The sequence below is a fragment of the Nerophis lumbriciformis genome, linkage group LG32, assembly GCF_033978685.3.
Source record: "Nerophis lumbriciformis linkage group LG32, RoL_Nlum_v2.1, whole genome shotgun sequence".
NCBI classification, from domain to species: domain Eukaryota; kingdom Metazoa; phylum Chordata; class Actinopteri; order Syngnathiformes; family Syngnathidae; genus Nerophis; species Nerophis lumbriciformis.
The window spans coordinates 23,878,579-23,905,532 of record NC_084579.2 but is presented as its reverse complement, the minus strand read 5'-3'; the positions used below and the strand labels follow the sequence as shown (position 1 = coordinate 23,905,532).

The 26,954-nt window shown below is 39.6% G+C and overlaps 1 protein-coding gene and 1 pseudogene across 1 annotated transcript in view; both read left to right on the top strand.

Annotated features, from left to right (window-relative positions):
• Positions 1 to 26,954, top strand: part of LOC133574480 (poly [ADP-ribose] polymerase tankyrase-1-like) — a 309,074-nt gene that overhangs the window by 149,549 nt on the left and 132,571 nt on the right. Inside the window, exons 5-6 of the mRNA XM_061926639.2 lie at positions 2,208 to 2,244; positions 18,740 to 18,815. Coding sequence (XP_061782623.1) covers positions 2,208 to 2,244; positions 18,740 to 18,815 — 113 coding nt within the window. The remainder of the gene's footprint in view (positions 1 to 2,207; positions 2,245 to 18,739; positions 18,816 to 26,954) is intronic.
• On the top strand, positions 21,783 to 21,910 carry LOC133575035 (U4 spliceosomal RNA; annotated as a pseudogene).

Below are 26,954 nucleotides of genomic sequence, written 5' to 3'. Positions count from 1 at the left end.
CTGTAGTATATTGTTACTCTGCACTTTTGTTTAAAACGTCCTAACTTGATTGTCAATTAAGTAATGTACAACTCTGCCTCTGCCTACATGTTCAATATTGAACTGCAACTTTGTTTAATACTTTATTTAGCTATTTTATTTATTGTTATGTTTGTGTATAATTGAGCCCACCCCCAATCTCCTCAAGATATTATATTGCTTTTTGTTGTCATTTTTATCCAAGTGCAAAATTTTGCTAAAAGACAAAGTATATTTTATTGTCATTTGTTTGTTTTATTTAACTTTGAGATTTAAACATTTTCATTTAAATCACAACACACAAGAAATACACGTTTATTGCATTTTGAAAGGATATACATGCATTATTTTTCAATCCCCACCTTCTACCATCCTAGTCACGTCCGTTGTGTCCTTGGGCAAGACACTTCACCCTTGCTCCTGATGGCTGCTGGTTAGCGCCTTGCATGGCAGCTCCCGCTATCAGTGTGTGAATGTGTGTGTGAATGGGTGAATGTGGAAATACTGTCAAAGCGCTTTGAGTACCTTGTAGGTAGAAAAGCGATATACAAGTATAACCTATCTATATATTGTCTACCTATATATAAATATCATTATTATTATTTTTATGTAGTATTGTTAAATTAATGGTTAATTTGGTCTCTTTTAAATCATGGCAGTAATATCGTTTATCAGCAATAATTTGTTGGTCAATATATTGTTAGCCCAGGCCTAGTCTCTACTCCGTCAACCATGTTGTAGTTTTTAGCGCTTCAATATTGAGTCTACTGACAGATACGTATAAGTTAGAACTATATGCTTTTTTGTACTCGAAACGGAATGAAAACAACAGAGGATACATGTGCATGTATAAGCGAGTCTGCCCCACAAAAGAAATAGAGAAAAATAAGGAAACCTCTATCATGTATGCCGATATCCGCCGACGTCACCAATAGTAAAACGTCACAATTCCAAACGGCTCGTTTGGAGGAAGTATGAAGGCAAGATTGCCTCCATGGTTTTTCGTGAGGGACGCATTTTTCGGGACTTATGCAGATCCCAAATACACAGAAACAAGTACCAATAGGTAAAAAAAAAAGTTGGTTTTGCAAAACTTTAAGCCGGAGTAAAATAAAGGTTGAGGGAAGACTGCAATGGAAGCATTGCCTCTCTAAACCAGAACCAGAAATTAGCCTGCTTACTAACACAACACTCCATAATTTTCCAACTTAAGCTGATTTTTGTTTTGCTTTGTTATATTTTTTTGATAAGACTGTATTGAATAGTGTTACTTATGTTTATTGATTGTGTTCATTGTGCCTTTTCCAGACATTACTTTCTTCACGTTACCAATTGGTTATCGTCTTACGGCTTTGGGTTGGAGAACTACCTGTTGTATGGTGTTTTCATATGGAAAGAGCTTTATTTTAAACGTGGATTGAGACTTTTTTTTAGGTGTTCCAGAGTACAAAAAATGTATTAAAAAAATATCAGTGTGCCTGTTGCCATCAGAAAATAAGTGTAGTTTCCTAGCGCTTCAAGATGCAATCTGGTGAATCCTCCCAAGACTGATCGTAACAATCCCTTTATAATTGCTGACAATGCATCATGTGCTGGTTGAAAAAGTTGGGTTCACAAGTAAAGCTGCAGACTGTCATGCAGAAATCACAAATGGGATGTGCATTATGTTATGACTGTCAGAGCGGAGAAGGGGGGTGCATAGCTAAGAGAGGGAGGGAGAGCGAGCTCGAGAGAGACGGCAAGGGAGGTAGGGGGATGGGTTTGTTTATCTCTGTTGTGTTTTCTGACGGTAACAGCGCCTCCAGCGCCCACGGGTGGGGGATGTATAAGACAAAAGACCTGGACATGGCGCGTGCAAAAGAGGTAACGGGGGCGATCGAGGACCGATATGAACGACCAAGTTGGACGAAAGAGATGGACGTACGCACAGACTGATAGAGGCAGAGCGTCTGTCAGTCGTCTGAACAATGAACGCGCTGTGGTCGCTGCCGGCAACACATCGTCACAGCAACCGAAGCCAGAGGGGTGCGCACTGAGTGGGAATGTGGAAGTGGGAGAAAGCGAGGGGGAGATTGAGAGATAATTTTTTTCTGTTTGTTTGTGTGTGTGTGTACTTTTTGGTGTAATCACATGCATTTATGTTAGACATTTGTGTTAGACTGACACCATGATCTTCTGTAACCATCTAGGTGAATACAAGAAGGATGAGCTGCTGGAGGCAGCAAGGTGAGTACCAGATGCTCTTTTGTTTTCTTTCCTCCTCGCCGCTACCTCATGCATCTTCCTCTAACTTTGTGGCATCCATGCATGTCTCTCCTCCATTTGATTCTTTGCCGCCTTCACATCCCTTCATCGTTGTTGCATCCTCCCTTCCTCCATAGATTATTTGTATTGCTTCCTCTTTTCAACCATCCCTGCACCTTTTCCCTTTTTGTCATCCGTCTGCTATGAAATGTATTCTTTGTTGTTTGTTCTTTGCATTGATGTTTTATGTCTTTTTTATGGTTTACTAATACATGCATGAAGGAACTTAATTGAATATTACGGCCAATAATAATTTTAAGTTACCAAAATAAAATGCAAGATATAGACATGGATTTATTGTTGTTCAAAGGATTAAATCAGGCAGGCAAGGCAAGGCATGGCAAGTTTATTTATAGAGCACAATTTGTACATAAGGCAATTCAATGTGCTTTACAGAAAATTAGAAGACAACATTAAAAATAAAATAATCATAAAACTAATCAATTCAAATTAAAATCAGAAAATACAATCATCATAGAAAATTTAAAAAAATCAATTTGAAATCAAATAGTGTAGATAAAATACTATCAGCTCTCATATGCACAATTAAATACAATTGTGTTCAGCTTAGATTTGAACATTGTCAACGTTGAGGCCTGTCTCACAACTTCAGGAAGACTATTCCTGATTTTAGGAGCATAAAACTGAAACACAGCCTCAACCATGTTCCGTCCTGACTCCGGGCACCAGCAGGAGACCACTCCCTGAGGTTCTCAGCGCTCGTGATGGTTCATATGGTTCTAACATGTCAGAGATGTACTTTGGCGCAAGACCATGACAAGTTTTGTACTCAAAGAGAGCTGTTTTAAAGTCTATTTTCTGAGCATCAGGAAGCCAGTGCAGTGACTTGAGCACTGGACTAATATGGTCATATTTCCTGGTCCTAGTCAGGACTCGAGCAGCAGCATTTTGAATATACTGCATCTGCTTTACAGCTTGTTTAGAGAGCCCAGTGAGAAGGCCATTAAAGTAGTTTAACCTGCTTAAGGCATGGATTTGTCTTTCTAAGTTTGACTTACACATTATTCCTATGATTTTCGCATAGTTTTTTTGGTGGTAAAAAAAACTGCTGATGTTATTGTGGCTGTTAAAGTTCAAGTCTGAGTCCATTATTACTCCCAGATCTTTAACCTGATTATCAGGTTTCAGGGAGAGAGTCTCAAAGTAACTAATAATAGTTTTTCTTTCCTTCTGTGGGCCAAAGACAATGATTTTAGATTTGTCTGAGTTCAGCTGAAGAAAATTGTTTTGCATCCACACACTGATCTGTACGATGCAGCAACAAAGTGAATCAACAGACCGACATTCACCTGCCGTCAGTGGCACGAAGATCTGAGTGTCATCTGCATAGTTGTGGTAGGACACACTAAAGCTGTGTATTAGCTGGCCTAGTGGCAGCATGTACAAGTTGAACAATAGGGGTCCCAGAACTGAGCCCTGAGGAACCGCAAAGGTCATAGCCATTTGGTCAGAGACACAGTTAACAACTCCAACAAAGTATTTCCTGTGATCAAGATAGGACTTGAACCAGTTAAGAGCAAAACCCGCTTTCACCCGGTTTTCTAACCTCAATAATAAGATAATATGGTCAACCATGTCAAAGGCAGCGCTCAGGTCCAGCAGAACCAAGACTGAGACTTTTCCTGTTTGTGTTCAGGCGAATATAATTTGTCACCTTGATCAGTGCTGCTTCAGTGCTGTGGTGGGGCGTAAAACTTCATTGGAAAGTATTAAACACATTGTTATGCAGGAGAAAGTCACTAACCTGTTGGTTGAGCTGCCAAAAAATGGCAGGTTTGATTTTAACCGATATTTGTTCAGTACTGTGGCATCAAGATTACTCTTTTTTTTAGGAGTGGCTTAATGACAACAGTTTTAAGGCATTTGGAAATGTTCCAGTCTGAAGTGAGATGTTAACTAGATGAGTGTTAACAAACTGCTCAGCACAGAGTTTAGAAATCTATTGGGTAACTCATCAAGGCAGCATGTTGATGGACTTAAAGTAGACTGTGAATGATTTCTTCAACTGTTTTGTCATTGACATCAGTGAAATGTGCTAGCTCTAGTTGTCTTGCTGCCTGCAGAGTAGCTATTTGTTTTCCAGTATTTATAGCATTTTTTAATGCCTTGAACTTTAGCATGAAATAATATTGCAAACTCATTGTACTTTGATGTAGAAATGAGTTCTATTGGAAGTGAAACAGGAGGGTTTGTTAATCTGCTAACCAGACATGAGATGACTTTAGAGGAATATTTTCCCTTGTTCTACGCAAAGTCTGGTTGAACACATTTAACTTTTCTTTGTAAATCTTATGAGTTTGGAGCTTTGAAATGCGGCATTTCCATTTGGCATACTTGCCAACCTTGAGACCTCCGATTTTGGGAGGTGGGGGGCGTGGTCGGGGGGTGAGGCGGGGGCGTGGCTGGGGGCGGGGGCGTGGATAAGAGGGGAGGAGTATATTTACAGCTAGAATTCACCAAGTCAAGTATTTCATATATATATATATATATATATATATATATATATATATATATATATATATATATATATATATATATATATATATATATCAGTGACGTGCAGTCACTAGAGGCAGGTGAGGCAGGGCCTCACCTGCCATCATGGAAAGAAAAAACATGTAAAAAGAAAAAAAAAAAATTAAATTGTTATATGTGATTATACTATAAAGTTATTTTCCATTTAACTTCACCAGTTTTAGATTATTTTTATTCAAAATCGCTGAATTTTCACATTTGTCGTTCAAATACTGAGAAGAGACGGTGCGGTGAACAGCAGCCAGTTGAGGCACGTCACTCAGTGCCGCAACATGGATTGCGCAATGACTCGGCTAACTGCTGGTCTGCTGTGCAGTGAGACCGTATTGCTATATGAACTATATTATACATTTCCATAGTTTAGTTAGCTGAGGTATATAATGTACAGTGTATTTTGTCAACAACTGTATGTGTGTAAAGTATTTCTTGTGCTGAGCGATCATAAAATGGCTGCAAAAGACGCCCTGGCTGAGGCTCGCCTCCTGCACCCCCGCAGTAGAATTGTTATATCAACTAAAGCCCACACTTAAACTTTCCACGTGCAAGATTGAATCTATTTAAAAAAATTATTTCATAAAAAACCAAAAAGTGCAAAAACAATAATGTTGGTGTTGGAGGAGTTGTGAATGACTGCAGGGACACAACATTAGATACACCTGCAGACTGCAGGTGTACCTAATTCACAACTCCTCCAACACGAACATTATTGTTTTTGCACTTTTTGGCTTCTTATTAAATAACTTTTGTAACCTATTTTCATGGGCTTTCCTCTTTGTGATGTTAAGTTCCTGTTATGCGCTGTTATACAGTATATGCCTTGAGCTCTTATTTTGAAGGCGCTAAGAGCGGAAGTGATGTCACGTTGCAGAGGTTTTTGAAAGAAGGTAAATAAAGTGGTCCTCGTGTAAACTGGAGCTTCCGTGTTTGTTATTTTGTAGTTTCATACAGTATAGGCGACATTTATAAACCCTCGGTTACATTTTTTTAAATAGATTCAATCTTGCACGTGGAAAGTTTAAGTGAGGGCTTTAGTTGCGGCGCATGGACTTAATTTCTAAGTAAAGGTAAGACCATAATAACGTTTTTTTTTTATTAAATGTGCTTTTTTGTGTGCTACAGTTTGTATGTGTAAAGTTAAAGTTAAGTTACAGTACCAATGATTGTCACACTCACACTAGGTGTAATGAAATTTGTCCTCTGCATTTGACCCATCCCCTTGATCACCCCCTGGGAGGTGAGGGGAGCAGTGGGCAGCAGCGGCGCCGCGCCTGAGAATAATTTTTGGTGATTTAACCCCCAATTCCAACCCTTGATGCTGAGTGCCAAGCAGGGAAGAATGCTGGTATGAGCTTTTAAACATAACCCGTTAACTGCTGCCAATCAAATGGTGAATAAGATACTCTTTAGGGTTCATATGTTTGTAAATCTGACTGTGATGAAGTCAGTGCCTCACCAGCCATCAACCTCACCGCACGTCACTGATATATATATATATATAAGAAATACTTGACTTTAAGTGAATTCTAGCTATATATATATATATATTTATTTTATTATATATATATACATATAAATAAAATAAATACTTGAATTTCAGTGTTCATTTATTACTCTGGAATCTTCCATCTCTTCCTTGCATGGCCCAAAACCGGTCAATCCTACTTCTTCCCGGAGGCTATCCAGGTCCAATCGCAGCTGCGGCTTAGAACTTACAAGCGTATTTCTTCATCTTACTCGTCGTTGGTGTCGCCATGGCTGTATCTTCTTCGTTCTTCTGCTTCGTCTCCTTGTTGTGTGCTCAGTTGTGCACTGCACTCTCTAAAAGCCGTAGATGTTATAACGTGATTGGGCAGGCACGCTTTTTATATTGTGGGAAAGCGGACGTGAAAAGAGGCTGTCCTCACTCAGGTTTGCATGGAGCTGGAGGGGGCGTGACCTCCAGCTCCGGCTGTAAATCGGGAGATTTTCGGGAGAATATTTGTCCCGGGAGGTTTTCGGGAGAGGCGCTGAATTTCGGGAGTCTCCCGGAAAATTCAGGAGGGTTGGCAAGTATGCCATTTGGCTCTGCAGCACACTATCTTTAATTTCTTCATGGCGCGATTGGTGCTTTTTGCCTACTTTTAATCATTCTAACCTTGACAGTAGCAATGGTATATATAATATTTACAGCACTTGACAGGTCATCGACATTAGACTACAGGGTGTTTTTGAACCGTATAATTTTCACAAACTGTGTCCGTATACTGTTATCAATGAGTCTTCCCCGAACAACCACAGACCTAACTGCCGGTTTGGGTTTAACAGACAAGTTGAAGAAAAACACAAAAATGATATGATAAAGCAGCATCGATAACATTTACGTTTGAGATAGCAAGACATTTAGTAATGATCAGATTAAGAGTGTCATATCCGCTGTGGGTGGGCCCGTTTACATGCTGAGTTAAACAAAACATTTCAAGGAAAGCACTGAGTTCTTTAGTATACCTTTGGCTACATCCACATGCAAATGTAGGTCCCCTGTGATGACTTAACAGTCAAAATTAGTGCACATAAATTAAAGTAATTCGTAAAATCATCAATAAATGCATTAAAATGTTGTGGTGGTTTCTAAAAAGTAGGGGTGTAACGGTACGTGTATTCGTATTGAACCGTTTTGGTACGGGGGGTTCGGTTCGGAACAGAGGTGCACCGAACGAGTTTCCACACGGACATATTAAGTAGCGCACCGCACGTTGTGTAAACAATGCACACCATGGCACAACACACGGCATGCTAGCAATGACCGGTCTACAACAAAATGCAAAAAGCCAGAGCTGGAAGGCCCTCCTGCCTCGTAAAGATCTCCCGTTTGGGAACATTTTGGCTTCGCGGTGCGATACAACAATGGATAACATCGCTTCAACGAAGATAAAGACGAGCGTCGTGCAAACACCGCATTCAAGCAGCCTCTCCTTGGCGAGTCAGGCAGGGTTAAAGCAATAACAAATGCCGTTGGTGTTTTTATAGCAGCAGATTTAAGACCATATTGCATTAAAAACTAGATTTTGACCAACTTCTATGGTGGAAGAACAATGAGCCCATATACTGTATCTTCGTACTGCCAAGTTAGCCAGGCACTACCTCGCCATACCTGCTACCTCCGTGCCCAGCGAAAAGGTATTTTCCACAGCTGGAGACATTGTAACTGCAAGCAGGTCTGCTCTTTCTGCAGACAATGTGGATGAACTGATTTTTCTGGCAAAAAAACATGACAATTGAGTGAAAGTCACCAGGGTTAAAGGCTGGGGGGGGGGAAAGAAAAGTTAATCTGAGGCTGAGTTGACTTGAAACTGTTTAATGTTGCACTTTTTGTATGTAGAAGAAAAGTTTTGTCATTTTATTTAATCTGAGCAACAACTTGAAGCAGTTTAATGTTGCACTTTATATGTGGAAATGTTGCACTTTATATGTAGAAAGGTTTTGTTAAGAAACCAATTCTGAGCCTCATTTTATTTAGTTTTTATTTTATATATGTTGACTGCATTAACCCTGGCAATCGACCCTGTGTGTATATGTATGTTGTTATGCTTAGCATTCATGACTGCCTTTTGTTGCACTGATCAGCCTAGTGGTGGCTCACATCCATCACACACAGAGCTATTTTAAAGCAATGTTAAAAGGATAAAGCCATTGTTTGCCAATGTTGGTAAATAAATAACCAGAAAATGTATATTTTGTTGTTTTCTTACTGTACCGAAAATGAACCGAACCGTGACCTCTAAACCGAGGTAGGTACCGAACCGACATTTTTGTGTACGGTTACACCCTTATTAAAAGGGATATTGAGTTTGGATGATTGTTTTATCTCCATTTTGAATGACACATAATCAAATGATGAAAAAACGCCAAATGACAATTTATGGCTGTGAATATTCTCCCTGAATATGGCACAAATGCCCCCATTCCTTTTGGTTTTATGTCTCAAACCCATAGTTGAAGTGAGGTGGAGTAGTTTCGATCATAACTGCATTTGCTGTGTTTTTGTGGCGACATGTCTCAGTTAAAAACATAACATTGTGATTGTAAGCGGGAATAAAATTATTAATTAAAAAATATTTTTTACCCAAAGGTCTGACATTAGGTCTTGCGTGTTTGAGATTAGGTACTTGCACTTGTCATTGTGATCTTCAAAGAATGTGAATCACATTTCTCTGATCAGTTAATATGTCCGTCTTTTAACTAATATATGTGCTTGGATAGTAGTTACTGTTTTAGAAGAGAGCACTTCTTTTTTGGGCCTCTGGTTGATGTGATGTTGATCAGCGCAGAGGCCCTTAGCATGCTAGACAACAGCATTGACATTATTGGGAATAACAGTTACGGGCACAGCTGGCGAGGGCCAAACTCGGAGAGTTTTGACTAATTTAATTTAATTGAATAGGAAGAGGGAGAGGGACGCAATGTTTTTTTTGTTGACGGAATCCTTGATCGCACCATGTCCACAGTAAGGGGAATCATTTTACCAAGCTCTCAGATGGTCAAGCAGGTGATTGTGATGGTGATGGTGGAGAGAAAGACAGTGAAGCATCTCTGGAGGGTGTAGATGCAGCAGGCGGAATCCAGGTTTGTGGTGAAGGAGATGATGATGGAGGACTTGCTGCATCAGACTCCTTTGTTTAGGATTTTGGTAGGCTTGGGGGATATAACGATTTTATCGATATAAAAACAATTTAAAAAAAAAATTCTCTCCTCTTGCATACTTCCTTAGCAGCACACCTAGTAAAACATGGCTAATGCTAACGACAGCAAGACATTTGTTCCAAAGAAAAGAAAAGTGATGTCAGCACTTTGGTTTTCTGGCAACAGGCATGTTTAAAAACGGCAGCAGCACAACAAACAAATTAAACCAAAGCCTACAGTGCAGGAAATACAAGTACTTTACCAGGTGAACAAGACCGCAACAACAAACAAGCTTTGGCTAAAAATCAGCTTATTGTGGAGGAATCATTGATACCATATATGTATGATAGTCAGTGTTCTGATGTAACGTAACATGCTACTTTTGATGTGGTTTTATGTAAACACGACAGTGTCAGAACCACAGCAAGTTCAATGCAGGAAATGCATTTTTTGCTAATTAAAGCAACTACCAGCACTAATCACAAAAATTAATTTGATATCAAAACAGCAGTTCCGCGATCCCGAGATGGACAAGCGTTAGATAATGGATAGATAGATAGAAAGGCAACATCATACACAGCAGATAACAAACGAACACACACATACACTCTACTATTATCTACAAGGGAAACAATCAATGATTGAAGTAACAAGCTTCAGCTTGCAACCCAAACAATACCCCCTTTGTGGACCAAAAGATATGACAGCCATGGACGCACATTCAATCTCTTTATTAACTATTGCTAACAAAATCCTGTGAAAACATTCAACAGAGCTGCCAGAACTGCCAACAAACTGCCGCTGTTACGCTGACAAACACAACTGAGCTAATGCTCCTCTGTCTAGGTGCTGACGCTACACTTCAATTGACTGCTCTAATATGAAACGTCTCTCAACTGCAGAAGCCAGCGATTTGAAGTTTTTTTAAATTTATTTTTAAGTTACACATTCATTAATTTACTTAGAAATTAATTATATTTATTAAAGAATATTCTGTTTGTAGTAATTCAATTACTTTTTCGGTAAAGTAACTTAGACTAACTTAGAATTTCATGGCTGCAACACGTGCCAAAGTAGTTGGGAAAGGGCATGTTCACCACTGTGTTACATGGCCTTTCCTTTTAACAACACTCAGTAAACGTTTGGGAACTGAGGAGACACATTTTTAAGCTTCTCAGGTGGAATTCTTTTCCATTCTTGCTTGATGTACAGCTTAAGTTGTTCAACAGTCCGGGGGTCTCCGTTGTGGTATTTTAGGCTTCATAACGCGGCACACATTTTCAATGGGAGACAGGTCTGGACTACAGGCAGGCCAGTCTAGTACCCGCAGTCTTTTACTCTGAAGCCACGTTGATGTAACACGTGGCTTGGCATTGTCTTGCTGAAATAAGCAGGGGCGTCCATGGTAACGTTGCTTGGATGGCAACATATGTTGCTCCAAAACCTGTATGTACCTTTCAGCAATAATGGCGCCTTCACAGATGTGTAAGTTACCCATGTCTTAGGCACTAATACACCCCCATACCATCACAGATGCTGGCTTTTCAACTTTGCGCCTATAACAGTCCGGATGGTTCTTTTCCTCTTTGGTCCGGAGGACACGACGTCCACAGTTTCCAAAAACAATTTGAAATGTGGACTCGTCAGACCACAGAACACTTTTCCACTTTGTATCAGTCCATCTTAGATGAGCTCAGGCCCAGCGAAGCCCACAGCGTTTCTGGGTGTTGTTGATAAACGGTTTTTGCCTTGCATAGGAGAGTTTTAACTTGCACTTACAGATGTAGCGACCAACTGCAGTTACTGACAGTGGGTTTCTGAAGTGTTCCTGAGCCCATGTGGTGATATCATTTACACACTGATGTCCCTTGTTGATGCAGTACAGCCTGAGGGATCGAAGGTCACGGGCTTAGCTGCTTACCTGCAGTGATTTCTCCAGATTCTCTGAACCCTTTGATGATATTACGGACCGTATATGGTGAAATCCCTAAATTCCTTGCAATAGCTGGTTGAGAAAGGTTTTTCTTAAACTGTTCAACAATTTGCTCACGCATTTGTTGACAAAGTGGTGACCCTCGCCCCATACTTGTTTGTGAATGACTGAGCATTTCATGGAATCTACTTTTATACCCAATCATGGCACCCACCTGTTCCCAATTTGCCTGTTCACCTGTGGGATGTTCCAAATAAGTGTTTGATAAGCATTCCTCAACTTTATCAGTATTTATTGCCACCTTTCCCAACTTCTTTGTCACGTGTTGCTGGCATCAAATTCTAAAGTTAATGATTATTTGCAAAAAAAAAAAAGGTTTATCAGTTTTAACATCAAATATGTTGTCTTTGTAGCATATTCAACTAAATATGGGTTGAAAATGATTTGCAAATCATTGTATTACGTTTATATTTACAACTAACACAATTTCCCAACTCATATGGAAACGGGGTTTGTATATTTGGGCTCCCCATCAGTCCCGAAAATTTAAAATCAATGCATGGCGAAAGATTTTTCGTTACGTTTTTGATTGATTGATTGAGACTTTTATTAGTAGGTTGCACAGTGAAGTACATATTCCGTACAATTGACCACTAAATGGTAACACCCGAAAAATATCTGCATTTGATTGTTTACATTTGATTATTAACAACAATCCGGGGAGGGTGTTAGTTTAGGGTTGAAGTTGCCTGGAGGTGTACTTTTATTGCGGTTTTGAAGGAGGATAGAGGTGCCCTTTCTTTTATACCTGTTGGGAGCGCATTCCACATTGATGTGGCATAGAAAGAGAATGAGTTAAGACCTTTGTTAGATCGGAATCTGGGTTTAACGTGGTTAGTAGAGCTCCCCCTGGTGTTGTGGTTATGGCGGTCATTTACATTAAGGAAGTAGTTTGACATGTACTTCGGTATCAGGGCGGTGTAGCGGATTTTATAGACTAGGCTCAGTGCAAGTTGTTTTACTCTGTCCTCCACCCTGAGCCAGCCCACTTTGGAGAAGTGGGTAGGAGTGAGTTGGGATCTAGGGTGGAGGTCTAGAACTAATCTGATTAGCTTGTTCTGGGATGTTTGGAGTCTAGATTTGAGGGTTTTGGAGGTGCTAGGGTACCAGGAGGTGCATGCGTAATCGAAAAAGGGTTGAACGAGAGTTCCCGCCAGAATCTTCATGGTGCTTTTGTTGACCAGAGAGGAGATTCTATAGAGAAATCTCGTTTGTTGGTTGACCTTTTTGATTACCTTGGTTGCCATTTTATCACAGGAACGATTAGCCTCTAGAATGGAACCTAGGTAGGTGACCTCATCCTTCCTGATGATAACAATGTCACCCACTTTTATAGTGAAGTCATTGACTTTCTTAAGGTTTATGTGGGACCCAAACAGGATGGATTCTGTTTTACCCAAGTGTATGGATAGCTTGTTGTCAGCGAGCCAGGTGCAAGTTCTACAGAGTTCAGCACTGAGGATTTTCTCCACCTGTGACTTGTCCCTGTCTGATACCAGCAGGGCCGAGTCATCCGCAAACAAGAACAATTCACAGTCACATGCTGATGACAAGTCGTTTATGTATACTAGGAACAGTAAAGGCCCCAATATACTGCCTTGGGGGACTCCACAGCTCACTGGGGGTGGGGGGGGCACAGTGCTGTTCACCTCTACCACCTGTTCCCTCCCCTCCAAGTAAGATTGCATCCAGTTCAATGAGGTTTTGTCAAATCCGATTGCTCTGAGCTTATCCAACAGTATAGCGTGGTTAACGGTGTCAAAGGCCTTCTGAAGATCCAGCATGACCATGCCGCAGTATTTGCCCGCGTCCACCTCATGTTTGATGTGGTCGGTCAGATAGAGAAGGCATGTGTCAGTGGAGTGGTTAGTTCTGAAGCCGGATTGGAATTTGTACATGAGTTTATTGGTGGCAAGGTAACCATCGACCTGTTCATAAACTATTTTTTCCATTACTTTCGAAATGGAACTGAGAATAGAAACAGGTCGGTAGTTGCCAGGTTCCAATTTGCTTCCTTTTTTAAAGAGGGGAGTTACTCTTGCTATCTTAAAATCTTTTGGTACTTGGCCTTGTGAAATTGAGAGGTTTATTTTGTGCGTGATGATTGGGGCAATGATGGAGGCAGAGTCCCTGAGGAATCTGGAGGGGATATTGTCAAGGCCGGTGGCCTTGTTTGGATGGAGCGCGCTCAATTTTTTAAGCACCTCATCAGCTGTGACCATTTTTAATTTGAAATCATTGTTGGATACTCCTAGCTTTCTGTAGAAGGCTTTAATGTGTTCTACACCAAAGCGACCAGAGTGGTGGGACAGCTTGTTGACAAGAGTTGCGGCTATGCTGGTGAAAAAGGTGTTAAGTCTGCTTGCTACCTCCATTTTGTCTGTAATGAGGGAGTCACCCTCCTTGATGTTGATGTTGGTGAGTCTGGTTTTAAGTTTTTGGCTGCAACCGGGAAGCTGGTTGTTGAGAATTTTCCAGAGCTCACGTGGCTTATTTGTGTTTTCCTCTATTTTGTCGTTAATGTAATTTTTTTTAAAGGATTTAGTCAGGTTAGTTGACTTATTTCTCAATTTATTGCATTGCTTTTTGAGAGTTGAAAGGAGTGATTTGAGGTTGTTATTATTGGGTTGTTTATCTACTTCTGTTTTACACTTTTGGTATTCGGAGTATTTTCTGTCTCTGTCTTTTATGGCAGCTAGTAGGTCCGGATTCATCCATGGTTCAGAGCGGGCTTTGATCCTGACTGTTTTCACGGGAGCCATGTCATTTAGTATCTTTAGGAATGCTGTTTTGAAGCGATCCCAAGCAACATCGACCAGGTTGCTCGCGAGCACAGGGGACCAGTCCCACTCATCTAATTTTAAATTGAAATTATCACTGGAGTATTTTTTAAGGGATCTGGATCGTCAACAGATATTTCTATTTATGGGCCTAAACTACATGGGGATATGAGTTTTGATCCATATCCCCCAGCCCTACACTCGAGTTACCGACAGTGCTAGCACAGTTAAGGGATGTTTTCTGTGTTTAATTGAGCATTGTAGTAGGCCTTATGATGGCATTGTGTTTATATGTGAACATGTGTATGTTGTTTGAGTGTTAATAATGAAATTGAGACATTTCGTATTGCTACAAAATATTTCTATGCTACAAAAAAATGTATGTTCTACTTTTTTTTTGTCATTTAGTAGCATCATTGCTAATAGTGAAAAAGCTAAGCGTAAACCCTGCTGTTATATACCAGCGTACAAATAACCTTGTTTGTTCAACCAATATTTCTTTAAATTACCACAAAAACACACATTTCATGAATTACTTGCTGGATAAGAATGTTGATACATGTAACTGTCAGGTGTACAATTTACTATTACAGTCAAAGTCAAATCAAATTACCGCAATAATTTAATTGATTGGATGTATAACTAAGTGGAGGAGTTAATTTACCTCGGAGTCTTGTTCACGAGTGGGGTAAGAGTGGAACATGAGATCGACTGGCGGATCGGTGCGGCGTCTTCAGTAATGCGGACGCTGTATCGATCCGTTGTGGTGAAGAAGGAGCTGAGCCGGAAGGCGAAGCTCTCAATTTACCGGTCGATCTACGTTCCCATCCTCACCTATGGTCATTAGCTTTCAGTTATGACCGAAAAGACAAAATCACGGGTACAAGTGGCCGAAATGAGTTTCCTCCGCCGGGTGGCGGGGCTCTCCCTTAGAGATAGGGTGAGAAGCTCTGCCATCCCGGAGGAGCTCAAAGTAAAGCCGCTGCTCCTCCACATCGAGAGGAGCAAGATGAGGTGGTTCGGGCATCTGGTCAGGATGCCACACGAACGCCTCCCTAGGGAGGTGTTTAGGGCACGTCCGACCGGTAGGAGGCCACAGGGAAGACCCAGGACACATTGGGAAGACTATGTCTCCCGGCTGGCCTGGGAATGCCTCGGGATCCCCTGGGAAGAGCTGGACGAAGTGGCTGGGGAGAGGGAAGTCTGGGCTTCCCTGCTTAGGCTGCTGCCCCCGCGACCCGACCTCAGATAAGCGGAAGAAGATGGATGGATGGATAGATGGATGGATGGATGTATAACTGTTTGGATAATGGGATAGTGGTAAGGCTGCAGCTAACGATTATTTTTCTATCGATTAATCTATAGATTATTTTTTCGATTAATCGGTTAATCAAAAGATTATTTTTTCGATTAATCTATAGATTATTTTTCCTTTTACCGATTATTTTTTTTATTTAAAATGAAGATGAAAAAATAAATGTAGGCCAGTTTTTTCAAAAGGCATGGCTTTTATTTACAAAAAAAAAAGTATGGCCACTCAGTCAACATTGACAACAACATGACAAAATATTCTGTAACAATGTAAACATTTAACAAAATTAAAAGTAGCTTATTTGCTTTTAATGTGCAAATATAAAAGTAAACATCCAGTGCAAATCTTAATATTCTGCAATAGTATAAGCATTTCAAAAGTAAAAGTATTGCTTATTTTGCTTTAAAATGTGCAAAAATAAAGATAAACATCCAATTCAAAAAAGTGCAAAACAGAAATATTCTGTAACAACAGTGTAAACATTTCAACAAAAGTAAAAGTATTGCTTATTTGCTAAAATGTGCAAAAATAAAGATAAACATCCAATACAAAAAAGTGCAAAACGAAATATTCTGTAACAACAGTGTAAACATTTCAACAAAAGTAAAACTTTTGCTTATTTTGCTTAATAACACAACAATGATAGTATGATTAAAGTGAAAGTTAATTGTTCGTTTGTACATAGTATACGTAATTGTTAATGTTGTAAAAGGTATTTGCACAACTAATTAACGTTAGCGTTAAAGAGGAGCGCGTCTTTGTAAACACTGAACAGGCACGCCAAACGCTCCTCTCAGAGCGAAACGGTGCTTTAGTTTATGAATTTACAACGCAGATACAAATGACACATTCATGTTTTTGTGTCATGATGACAACGTATACTCACGCGGACGATTGACTAGTTGATGGTGATGGCAAGAACGCTGCCGTTGTGCTGCTATGATAGGCCATTTCCGCTCGACACAGTGTGCATACAACAACATTATTAGCAGAGGTGGGTAGAGTAGCCAGAAATTGTACTCAAGTAAGAGTACTGTTACTTTAGAGATTTATTACTCAAGTAAAAGTAAGGAGTAGTCACCCAAATATTTACTTGAGTAAAAGTAAAAAGTATGTTGTGAAAAAACTACTCAAGTACTGAGTAACATACACACACATATCATATATATATATATATATATACACACACACACACACACACACACACACACACACACACACACACACACACACACACACACACACACAACCACACACACACACACACACACACACACACATATATATATATATATATATATATATATATGTATATATATATATATATATATATATACATACATTGATATATACAGTATATAATTTATATTTATTTATTTTGCCGTTTTTGTTTACATGTTAAAGGTGTTTTAATGAATATACATGCATGTTTAACATATAGATTCCTTTCTTTCATGAAGACAAGAATATAAGTTGGTGTATTACCTGATTCTGATGACTTGCATTGATTGTAATCAGACAGTAGTGCTGGTAACGTCCACATTTTCAAATGGAGGAGAAAAAAAGTTCCTCCTTTCTGTCTAATACCACATGAAAGTGGTTGTTATTTGGCATCTTATTTGTCCACCTTCCATATTCGTTTTTATACCCTTTACAAGAAATACATTGGCGGCAAACTCCGTAGCTTGCTAGCTTGTTTGCGCTGGCTTTCGGAGACTCTTATTTTGAAAGCGCAGGCGCGATGGAGCGGGACTTTTATTGTGAAGACAGGAACTGTGCAGTCAGTCTTTACGGTTGAAATAAAAAAGGGTCTTTTTTCCTTCACACTTTTGATTGATTGATTGGAACTTTTATTAGTAGATTGCACAGTACAATGCATATTCCGTACAATTGACCACTAAATGGTAACACCCGAAGTTAGCTCGGAGCCAGTCAGGTCATGTGACCTCTGGCTCTGTTTGATTGGTCCAACGTCACCAGTGACTGCATCTGATTGGTGGAACGAAGTGAAACGTCACCAGTAAGGCAGGCACTATGAAGGTCTGTCTGACAGACCAAAACAAACAAAGCGTGCATTAACAGATCGATAAAAATTAGTATAGATAAAAGTAGCGGAGTAAAACTAGCGTTTCTTCTTAGGCCGTTTATTGAAATACTCCCACACTTTTGACGACTTTTGGCGTGCTTTTTTCCCCTCGCTCACACCGCTCGCATCGTCTGCTTTGCGCTCCACCATGACGGTAGTGTGACGTAAATATGCGACGCGTCGACAAACAAAAACGTCCTCGACGTATTTACGTAACCGATGACGTCGACTACGTCGACGCGTCGTTTCAGCCCTAGATAGTGGTATAGCTCGGTTGGTAGAGTGGCCGTGCCAGCAACTTGAGGGTTCCCAGGTTCGATCCCCGCTTCCGCCATCCTAGTCACTGCCGTTGTGTCCTTGGGCAAGACACTTTACCCACCTGCTCCCAGTGCCACCCACATTGGTTTAATGGAACTTAGATATTGGGTTTCACTATGTAAAAGTGCTTTGAGTCACGAGAGAAAAAGCGCTATATAAATATAATTCACTTCACTAGAGTGATGATGATGATGACGAAGGTTGGAAAGGTGGAGGTAAACAGAAAGAGTGAGACATGGTTTTACATATTTGATAAATCAAGCATTAATATGTGTTAATAGCGTAATCATCTTATTTTGGTCTGACAGTTAATTTTTCGACCGCTGACTCAGGAACCCGGGTTGTTGGCTGCCATGGCAACACTTCCCTCTGGAGTGCCAGGGCAGTAAACCCACAAACCAGGAAACCCATCAGAAACAGGGACATTATCTTAATTATTCTATAGCCTTCCTTGTCTTCTTTGTTAGAACATACACAAATCATGTCAGCCTGCTGATGAAAAGTATTCCCTTCAGTCAGTCCTTTTGGGCTTCTTATCTCCATGCTCCCAACTCCCCACTCCCCATTCCCCACACGACTATCTACACTCTCCCGCTGAGAAACAGCATTAATCCTCTATGGTGGCAGATGCTCCGTCTCTCTCTCTCTCTCTCTCTCTCTCTCTCTCTCTCTCTCTCTCTCTCTCACTAATGAGTGTGTATGTACATTCGCAGGAGTGGAAATGAGGAAAAGCTAATGGCCCTGCTCACGCCGCTTAATGTCAACTGCCACGCGAGTGACGGCCGCAAGGTAAGAACAAATGTTTGCTGCATGCAAAGAAAACAAAGGTCCAACCTCAACCTCTGGAAACACATTAGGGACACACAACCATCCACCTGCTGTGTTGTGGTTATTGTTTCCTGCAAATGCTCTCATGGGCAGTTGCAGGCCTTTGTTGTATCATATTACCCAATCACCTGTAGACAATAGCAGCGTAGTAGACATTGACACCAAATATCCATCAATCCATTTGGTACCGCTTGTCTTTCTCCAGTTTTCAGGAGGGCTGGAGCCTATTCGCGCTGCACAATGAATTGATAAATGATAGCGATGTGACGTTCGCAAACGAGTCAAGTCTTTTGAACGTGTCTTTCAATTAAACAATAAGAAGCGATTTGCACTTGTCATTCGTTGTAGTACTTTTGAGAGACATTCTTTATGCAAATTGCCCATGCTGCCTTTTCAGAATCAAATTCAGGATCAGAATCAAAATCAGCTACATTGGCTTTATTTATTAAAAGAGTAATGACATCACCAATTTAGAGTCGTCCCAAAAGGCTCTATACATGTTAACGCTATCATGCGCATGAACTCACGTAGGCAGGTAAATTAGGGGGGGGGAGTATATTAGGCACCTGAACCTACTTGAACCTTTTAGTCGCTGTACTTGGAATTAGAAAGAAATATTAGCAACTGGAAAAGAAAAAGTGAACAAAAGTCAAAGAAAACGTAGCATTTGGTTACACTTCACGGGGCTGATGACATGCAAGGTAAAGTGGACATAGTGACGTTACTGTCAAAGAATGGTAAAATGGAACCTTCTTGTGGAATGTTTACAATGGAAACAAAATCCAAATATAATAAAAATAAATTAAAAATAATTATATCCTATATGTTTTTATTGGGGCAGCATGGTGGAAGATGGGTTAGTGCGTCTGCCTCACAATATGAAGGTCCTGGGTTCGATCCTGCACTCGGGATCTTTCTGAGTGGAGTTTGCATGTTCTCCCCGTGACTGCGTGGGTTCCCTCCGGGTACTCCGGCTTCCTCCCACCTCCAAAGACATGCACCTGGGGATAGGCTGATTGGCAACACTAAATTGGCCGCAGTGTGTGAATGTGAGTGTGAGTGTTGTCTGTCTATCTGTGTTGGCCCTGCGATGAGGTGGCGACTTGTCCAGGGTGTACCCCGCCTTCCGCCCGATTGTAGCTGAGATAGGCTCCAGCACCACCCGCGACCCCGAAGGGAATAAGCGGTAGAAAATGGATGGATGGATATATCCTATATGTTTTTATTCGGGCAGCATGGTGGAAGATGGGTTAGTGCGTCTGCCTCACAATATGAAGGTCCTGGGTTCGATCCTGCACTCGGGATCTTTCTGAGTGGAGTTTGCATGTTCTCCCCGTGACTGCGTGGGTTCCCTCCGGGTACTCCGGCTTCCTCCCACCTCCAAAGACATGCACCTGGGGATAGGCTGATTGGCAACACTAAATTGGCCGGAGTGTGTGAATGTGAGTGTGAGTGTTGTCTGTCTATCTGTGTTGGCCCTGCGATGAGGTGGCGACTTGTCCAGGGTGTACCTCGCCTACCGCCCGAATGCAGCTGAGATTGGCTCCAGCGACCCCGAAAGGGACAAGCGGTAGAAAATGGATGGATGTTTTATTGGTGTAATGTATACATCTTGATTTATTGCTCAAATTTGTATCTTATTTCCTTCCATGAGTGATTGTTTCCTTAATGAAAACTTGCTTTTGAAAAAATAAATATAGGGACGAGCCAGTCTTTTAAAGGAACAGCTCCTCTAGATCCGGCTCCCTTCAAAGAGCCATAAATCCCATCTCTAATAAATGATCACTCACAGTGATTGTGTACATGCTGCAAAGTTTTTAAATCATGCTCCTCAAATCTGAGGTTATGCTTGTTTCTATTCATTGGGCAGGTTTTTTGAAAGTCTAAGCTGCCACGGTGGACTATGAATTTTTATATAGTTTAGGAAGAGAACGCCACCAGTTTGTGACCTCCTTTGTAGTGCTGTAAAGCAAGGGGTTTCCAAACTTTTTGATTCAGGAGCCACATTAGGCTATAAAAATGACAAATTCATATATATACAAAACTATACAAAAAATGTTTAATAGAAAATAAATACAAATAAATATACACATATATATATATATATATATATATATATATATATATATATATATATATATATATATATATATATATATATATATATATATATATATATACACACACAGTATATACACAGTATATACAGTATATATAAATACATATATACATGGTGTAATTTAAAATTTTGTATGGATCTTTGACGTCTTTTGGGATGTCAACATATACAAAATATTCTGATGGCCAGACTGAGGATGCTGGCGGATTGCACAGTTTGCTGTCAAGCATCCCTATCCATACGTTATTGGGCTGAAACGGTTCACACAATCTGATTTTATGACGGTTTGCGGTCACGGTGTTCGGTTTGGTTCAGAATCAGCTTTATTGGCCAGGTTTGCTGAGCAAACAAATAATTTGACTTAGTAGTATTAGCCAGTCAACTGTGGTGATTTCATGTGTTAACATGGCCCTAGTCTACATCGTCAAAAAGAAGGGCTGGCACTAAAACATACTTTCTAATTGTCATTTTAATTGTCTTGTCCTTTGTATATGTAAAATGTGCTTTGTAAATAAAAAGAGATGAGACAAGCGAAACTGTCATTTATTTATTTGAAGTGTGTATCTCTCCCTCTCCCTCTCCCTCTCCCTCTCCCTCTCCCTCTCCCTCTCCCTCTCCCTCTCTCCCTCTCCCTCTCCCTCTCTCTCTCTCTCTCTCTGTTTGTGTGTGATTTTAAGTAAAATTTCTATATAGTGATATACTGTATATCGGTATCTGGAAGATTACTACATATATCAGGTTATATAAATTGTTCCATATTGCACAGCATTAGGCTCAATGATGACTACCTTGTTTGTAGGCCTTGGGTCAGCTTTGCTCAGTGGCAGTATCGTAGCTTGTGAGTTCTATCCGAGGCGTACTTGTTGCTTGTTGAAAACTTTACCCGATACCCTGCCTTGACGATTTGGCTATTACAATTCTTGACAGTCTGTACAGAGACTATACTGTATCAAGAATGCTAGCTCGGTTGGTGGAGCGGCCGTGCCAGCAACTTGAGGGTTGCAGGTTCGATCCCCGCATCCACCATCCTAGTTACTGCCGTTGTGTCCTTGGGCAAGACACTTTACCCACCTGCTCCCAGTGCCACCCACACTGGTTTAAATGTAACTTAGATATTGGGTTTCACTATGTAAAGCGCTTTGAGTCACTAGAGAAAAGCGCTATATGAATATAATTCACTTCACTTCACTTATATTTTGTTTTGTGTTTTATTTCATTCATATAAGGTAAAACAAAAAAACAATCAACATAACATTTAAAATAAATAATGAATGAAAAGGAGCAGAAATGATTATCAAATCAAATCAACTTTATTTATTTATAAAGCACATTTAAAATTTACCACAGGGGTAGCCAAAGTGCTGTACAATGGGCAGGTTAAAAGATAATACGAGAACCGAGCAAACACAACACAACACAAACAGAGCACGATAAAAAATAACTAAAATAAATAGAACATAAAAACAGGTTCACAGCAGGTGTATTATGGGGCACCATAGCAGGATGGATATCACTCAGTGTTAAAAGCCATGGAATAAAAGTATGTTTTTAAGAGAGATTTAAAAACAGGAAGAGAGGAGGCCTGTCTAACACTCAGAGGTAGGTCGTTCCAGAGCTTGGGAGCAGCAGTGGCGAAAGCTCTGTCACCTCTAAGCTTCAGCCTTGTGTCAGGGACCGTCAGTAGCAGCTGATCGGCTGATCTTAGGGATCGGGTGGGGAAGTAAGGCTGAAGGAGGTCGAAGAGATATGTTGGAGCGAGGTTGTTTAGAAATTTAAAAACAAAGAGAAGGAGTTTAAAATTAAAATTATAAGTTATATATTATAACTTATACCTGCCCCCTATTCATACATTTCCAATATTCGTTGTTCAATTCAGAAGACTGGCTATATTTATATATATTTTTAATATTTTTATTGTATTATTATTATTTTTTTCATAACATACACATTTCATAACATACAACAAATAACTAACCATGAAAACAATAATTTACTCCAAGTAAACCATATGAGTTGTCTCCATGTATGCACATTGATACTAGTAGAACATTTGCAGTTACATTTATTAAAACAAACACAGACATGAGAGACTGAGAATTGTGAGTGTGGCAATCAGAAACATACCTTGTTGTGAAAGACAATAACTTAGGAATGTAGGCTGAGAAATGAAAACTTTATTGTGACAAACGCATGGTAGCTTTGCGCAGTGGCAGTATTATTATTGCTATTATTATTATTATTATTGCTATTGTTATTTTTATCAATATTGCTATTTGAAAACTTTACTCAATACCCCGCTTTGACAACTTGAAAAACAATTGGCTATGGACATTTTTGACTGTCTGTACTGTACAGCAAACTTATGTGACCGGATATCCGGTTCGAAAAGTGAGGCCGGTTACAGCCCCTCAATCGATAAAGGTGCAGTTGTGAATCTTTTGGTTAATGAAGTGTAGATGAAGCCTCATGAGGCATTGAACCACTAGAGCCAATTGGTTAAAAAAATTCTCAAAGCTTCAATGCATGCTTCGGCAAAAGACACCACCTGCTGGTCGTATGATTACAAACAGCTGCATTTTCACCACATAATTAATGTGTGGTGCATTGAATTGTTGCTCTATTATGGCTCCTGGAAATGACAATGAATTACAATGAATGTTTGGCCGAATGGTTTTGCGAGTTAAATTAACACAGGAAATAAAATATCTTTTTTTTTTTGTTATGGGAGTAGACTTGCTAGGTTTTATTTTGAATATTTTGTTGGTACACTTACAAGTAAACACATATGGTTAGTGACAAAGTAAAATGTGTATCGTTTAATGTTAATGGGCTATTGAACCCAATTAAACGCTGTAAAATCTTATCAAAAGTGAGGACAGAACAAGCCCACATAGTATATTTACAGGAGACCCATTTGGCTGACAAGGAGCATGTTAAACTAAAGAGAATGGGCTTCATTCATTCTTTTTTTCGTCATATAAATTAGGACATAGGAGAGGAGTTGCTATCCTCATCTCAAAAAAGCTACATTTTGAAAAAGTACTGGAATTTGGTGATAACGAGGGTAGATTTATTTTAGTAAAGGGAAAGATAGATGGGAACCCAATCACCTTATTGAATGTCTATGCACCCCCAGGGAGTGATATTAATTTCTTCCAAAAAATCACCAATATTATGGTAACGGAAACCGAAGGTCTTTTGATTTGTGGTGGGGATTCAAATATATATTTACAGCCAAACTTGGACTCCTCTAGTATAAAAATACATAACGTTAAACCCCTTTATAAGAAAGTAAACACACTTTTTGAGGAAGTAGATAGGCTTAATTGACATATGGCGAGACTTTTTCCCAGAGTTTGAGTTTGAGTTTGAGTTTGAGTTTATTTCGAACATGCAAGCATACAACATGATACATCACAATCTCCAGTTTCTCTTTTCAACATGTTCGAAGAGAAGGGATTATACTTATTTCTCTGCTCTGCACTGTCTTTATACAAGAATAGATTATTTTCTAACATTTGGGAAGGACAAAGATAACATATGTACCTGTGAAATTGGGATAATAGATCTAAGTGACCATGCACCTATATACCTATCTATTGACTTTAATCTGAGGGCAAAAAATAATACATGGAAACTAAATTCAAGTCTGCCGAATGACCTATCCTTTAAAGGGGAACATTATCACAATTTCAGAAGGGTTAAAACCATTAAAAATCAGTTCCCAGTGGCTTATTTTATTTTTTGAAGTTTTTTTCTAAATTTTACCCATCACGCAATATCCCTAAAAAAACCTTCAAAGTGCCTGATTTTAACCATCGTTATATACACCCGTCCATTTTCCTGTGACGTCACACAGTGATGCCAATACAAACAAACATGGCGGAAAGAACAGCAAGGTATAGCGACATTAGCTCGGATTCAGACTCGGATTTCAGCGGTTTAAGCGATTCAACAGATTACGCATGTATTGAAACGGATGGTTGTAGTGTGGAGGCAGGTAGCGAAAACGAAATTGAAGAAGAAACTGAAGCTATTGAGCCATATCGGTTTGAACCGTATGCAAGCGAAACCGACGAAAACGACACAACAGCCAGCGACACGGGAGAAAGCGAGGACAAATTCGGCGATCACCTTCTAACCAACGATTGGTATGTGTTTGTTTGGCATTAAAGGAAACTAACAACTATGAACTAGGTTTACAGCATATGAAATACATTTGGCAACAACATGCACTTTCAGAGTGCAGACAGCCCATTTCAGGAGCGCTAAGAACATATATTTTTCCACGATTTCAGCACTCAGGTTAACCATACCTAAATAGACACAAAATACTGCATTACACAAGACTACCCGAATGTACTCGAATTATTGAAAAAAATAAATGTTTTTAAGCTAAATTATTGGTAAACACAGTTTATGTATAATAATTTACGTAAAACCGCGAGTAATGAATAAAGTTTTCATCAATTAATATATTCTGTAGACATACCCTCATCCGCTCTCTTTTCCTGAAAGCTGATCTGTCCAGTTTTGGAGTTGATGTCAGCATCTGCTTTGAGTGTCGCAGGATATCCACACATACTTGCCATCTCTGTCGTAGCATAGCTTTCGTCGGTAAAGTGTGCGGAACAAACGACTGACCATTTCGTCGGCTTTCCCCACAGCCTCGTATTTTGAACAAATTTCGTCCAATTTCTTGCCACTTTCGCATCTTTGGGCCACTGGTGCAACTTGAATCCGTCCCTGTTCGTATTGTTACACCCTCCGACAACACACCGACGAAACTGAGAAAATGGCGGATTGCTTCCCGATGTGACGTCACATTGTGACGTCATCGCTCCGAGAGAGAATAATAGAAAGGCGTTTAATTCGCCAAAATTCACCCATTTAGAGTTCGGAAATCGGTTAAAAAAATATATGGTCTTTTTTCTGCAACATCAAGGTATATATTGACGCTTACATAGGTCTGGTAATAATGTTCCCCTTTAAGACACAAATTCAATCTTAAATTAGTCTCTTCTTGGAGTACAATGACACAGGAGAGGTTTCGCCTCCCATGTTATGGGACACCCTTAAGGCTGTTTTAAGAGGGAAAATTGTAGCAATATCTTCATTTAAGAAAAAAAAATAGAATACAAAATCAGATGACTTAAAAACCCTAACTAAAAGAATTACAAAGAAGGCACAAACTAGATTTGGCACAGGATACATTGAGGGAAATAAGAAATATTAGGAATGAAATTAACAGTTTGGCCACACAATAAATAAATAAAAAATCTAATGTTTCTGAAACAGCAACACTCTGAAAGTGGCTCTAAGTCTCTGAAAATATTGGCCTGGAAACTAAAAAAAAAAATAGCAGAAAACACAATTCATAAAATCAGGGATCCAAGAACAAAAGTGATAAAAACTAAACCAAACAAAATTCAGGAAGCCTTCGAACATTTTTATAAAACTTTATACTCCGAGGTCTCTAGTAGGAGCATAACCCAAATTGAAAGCTTCCTGAACCTCCTGGATTTACCTATTTTAGATGAAAAACAAAACCAAACAATGTCTGCAGATATAACTGAAAATGAATTAAAAGTTGCAATTAGTAGGCTTAAATTAAGTAAATCGCCAGGATCAGACGGTTACACGGCAGAGTGGTATAAGGAATTAAAAAAATAATTAATACCTGTTTTACTCCCCACATTGAATTGGGTCTTAAAAAGCACAAACGCCACTTAGTTGGAGGGAGGCAATTATCTCAGCAACACCAAAAGAAGGCAAGGATAGAATTGAATGTGGATCTTACAGGCCAATATCGGTTCTCAATGTAGATTGTAAACTATTTACTTCCATTATGGCCAAACAATTAGAAGATTTCTTACCTATATTGATACATAATGATCAAACAGGTTTTATACATCAACGCCAAACACAAGACAATATAAGAAAGACACTACATCTTATGGATCATATACAAAGAAAAAACA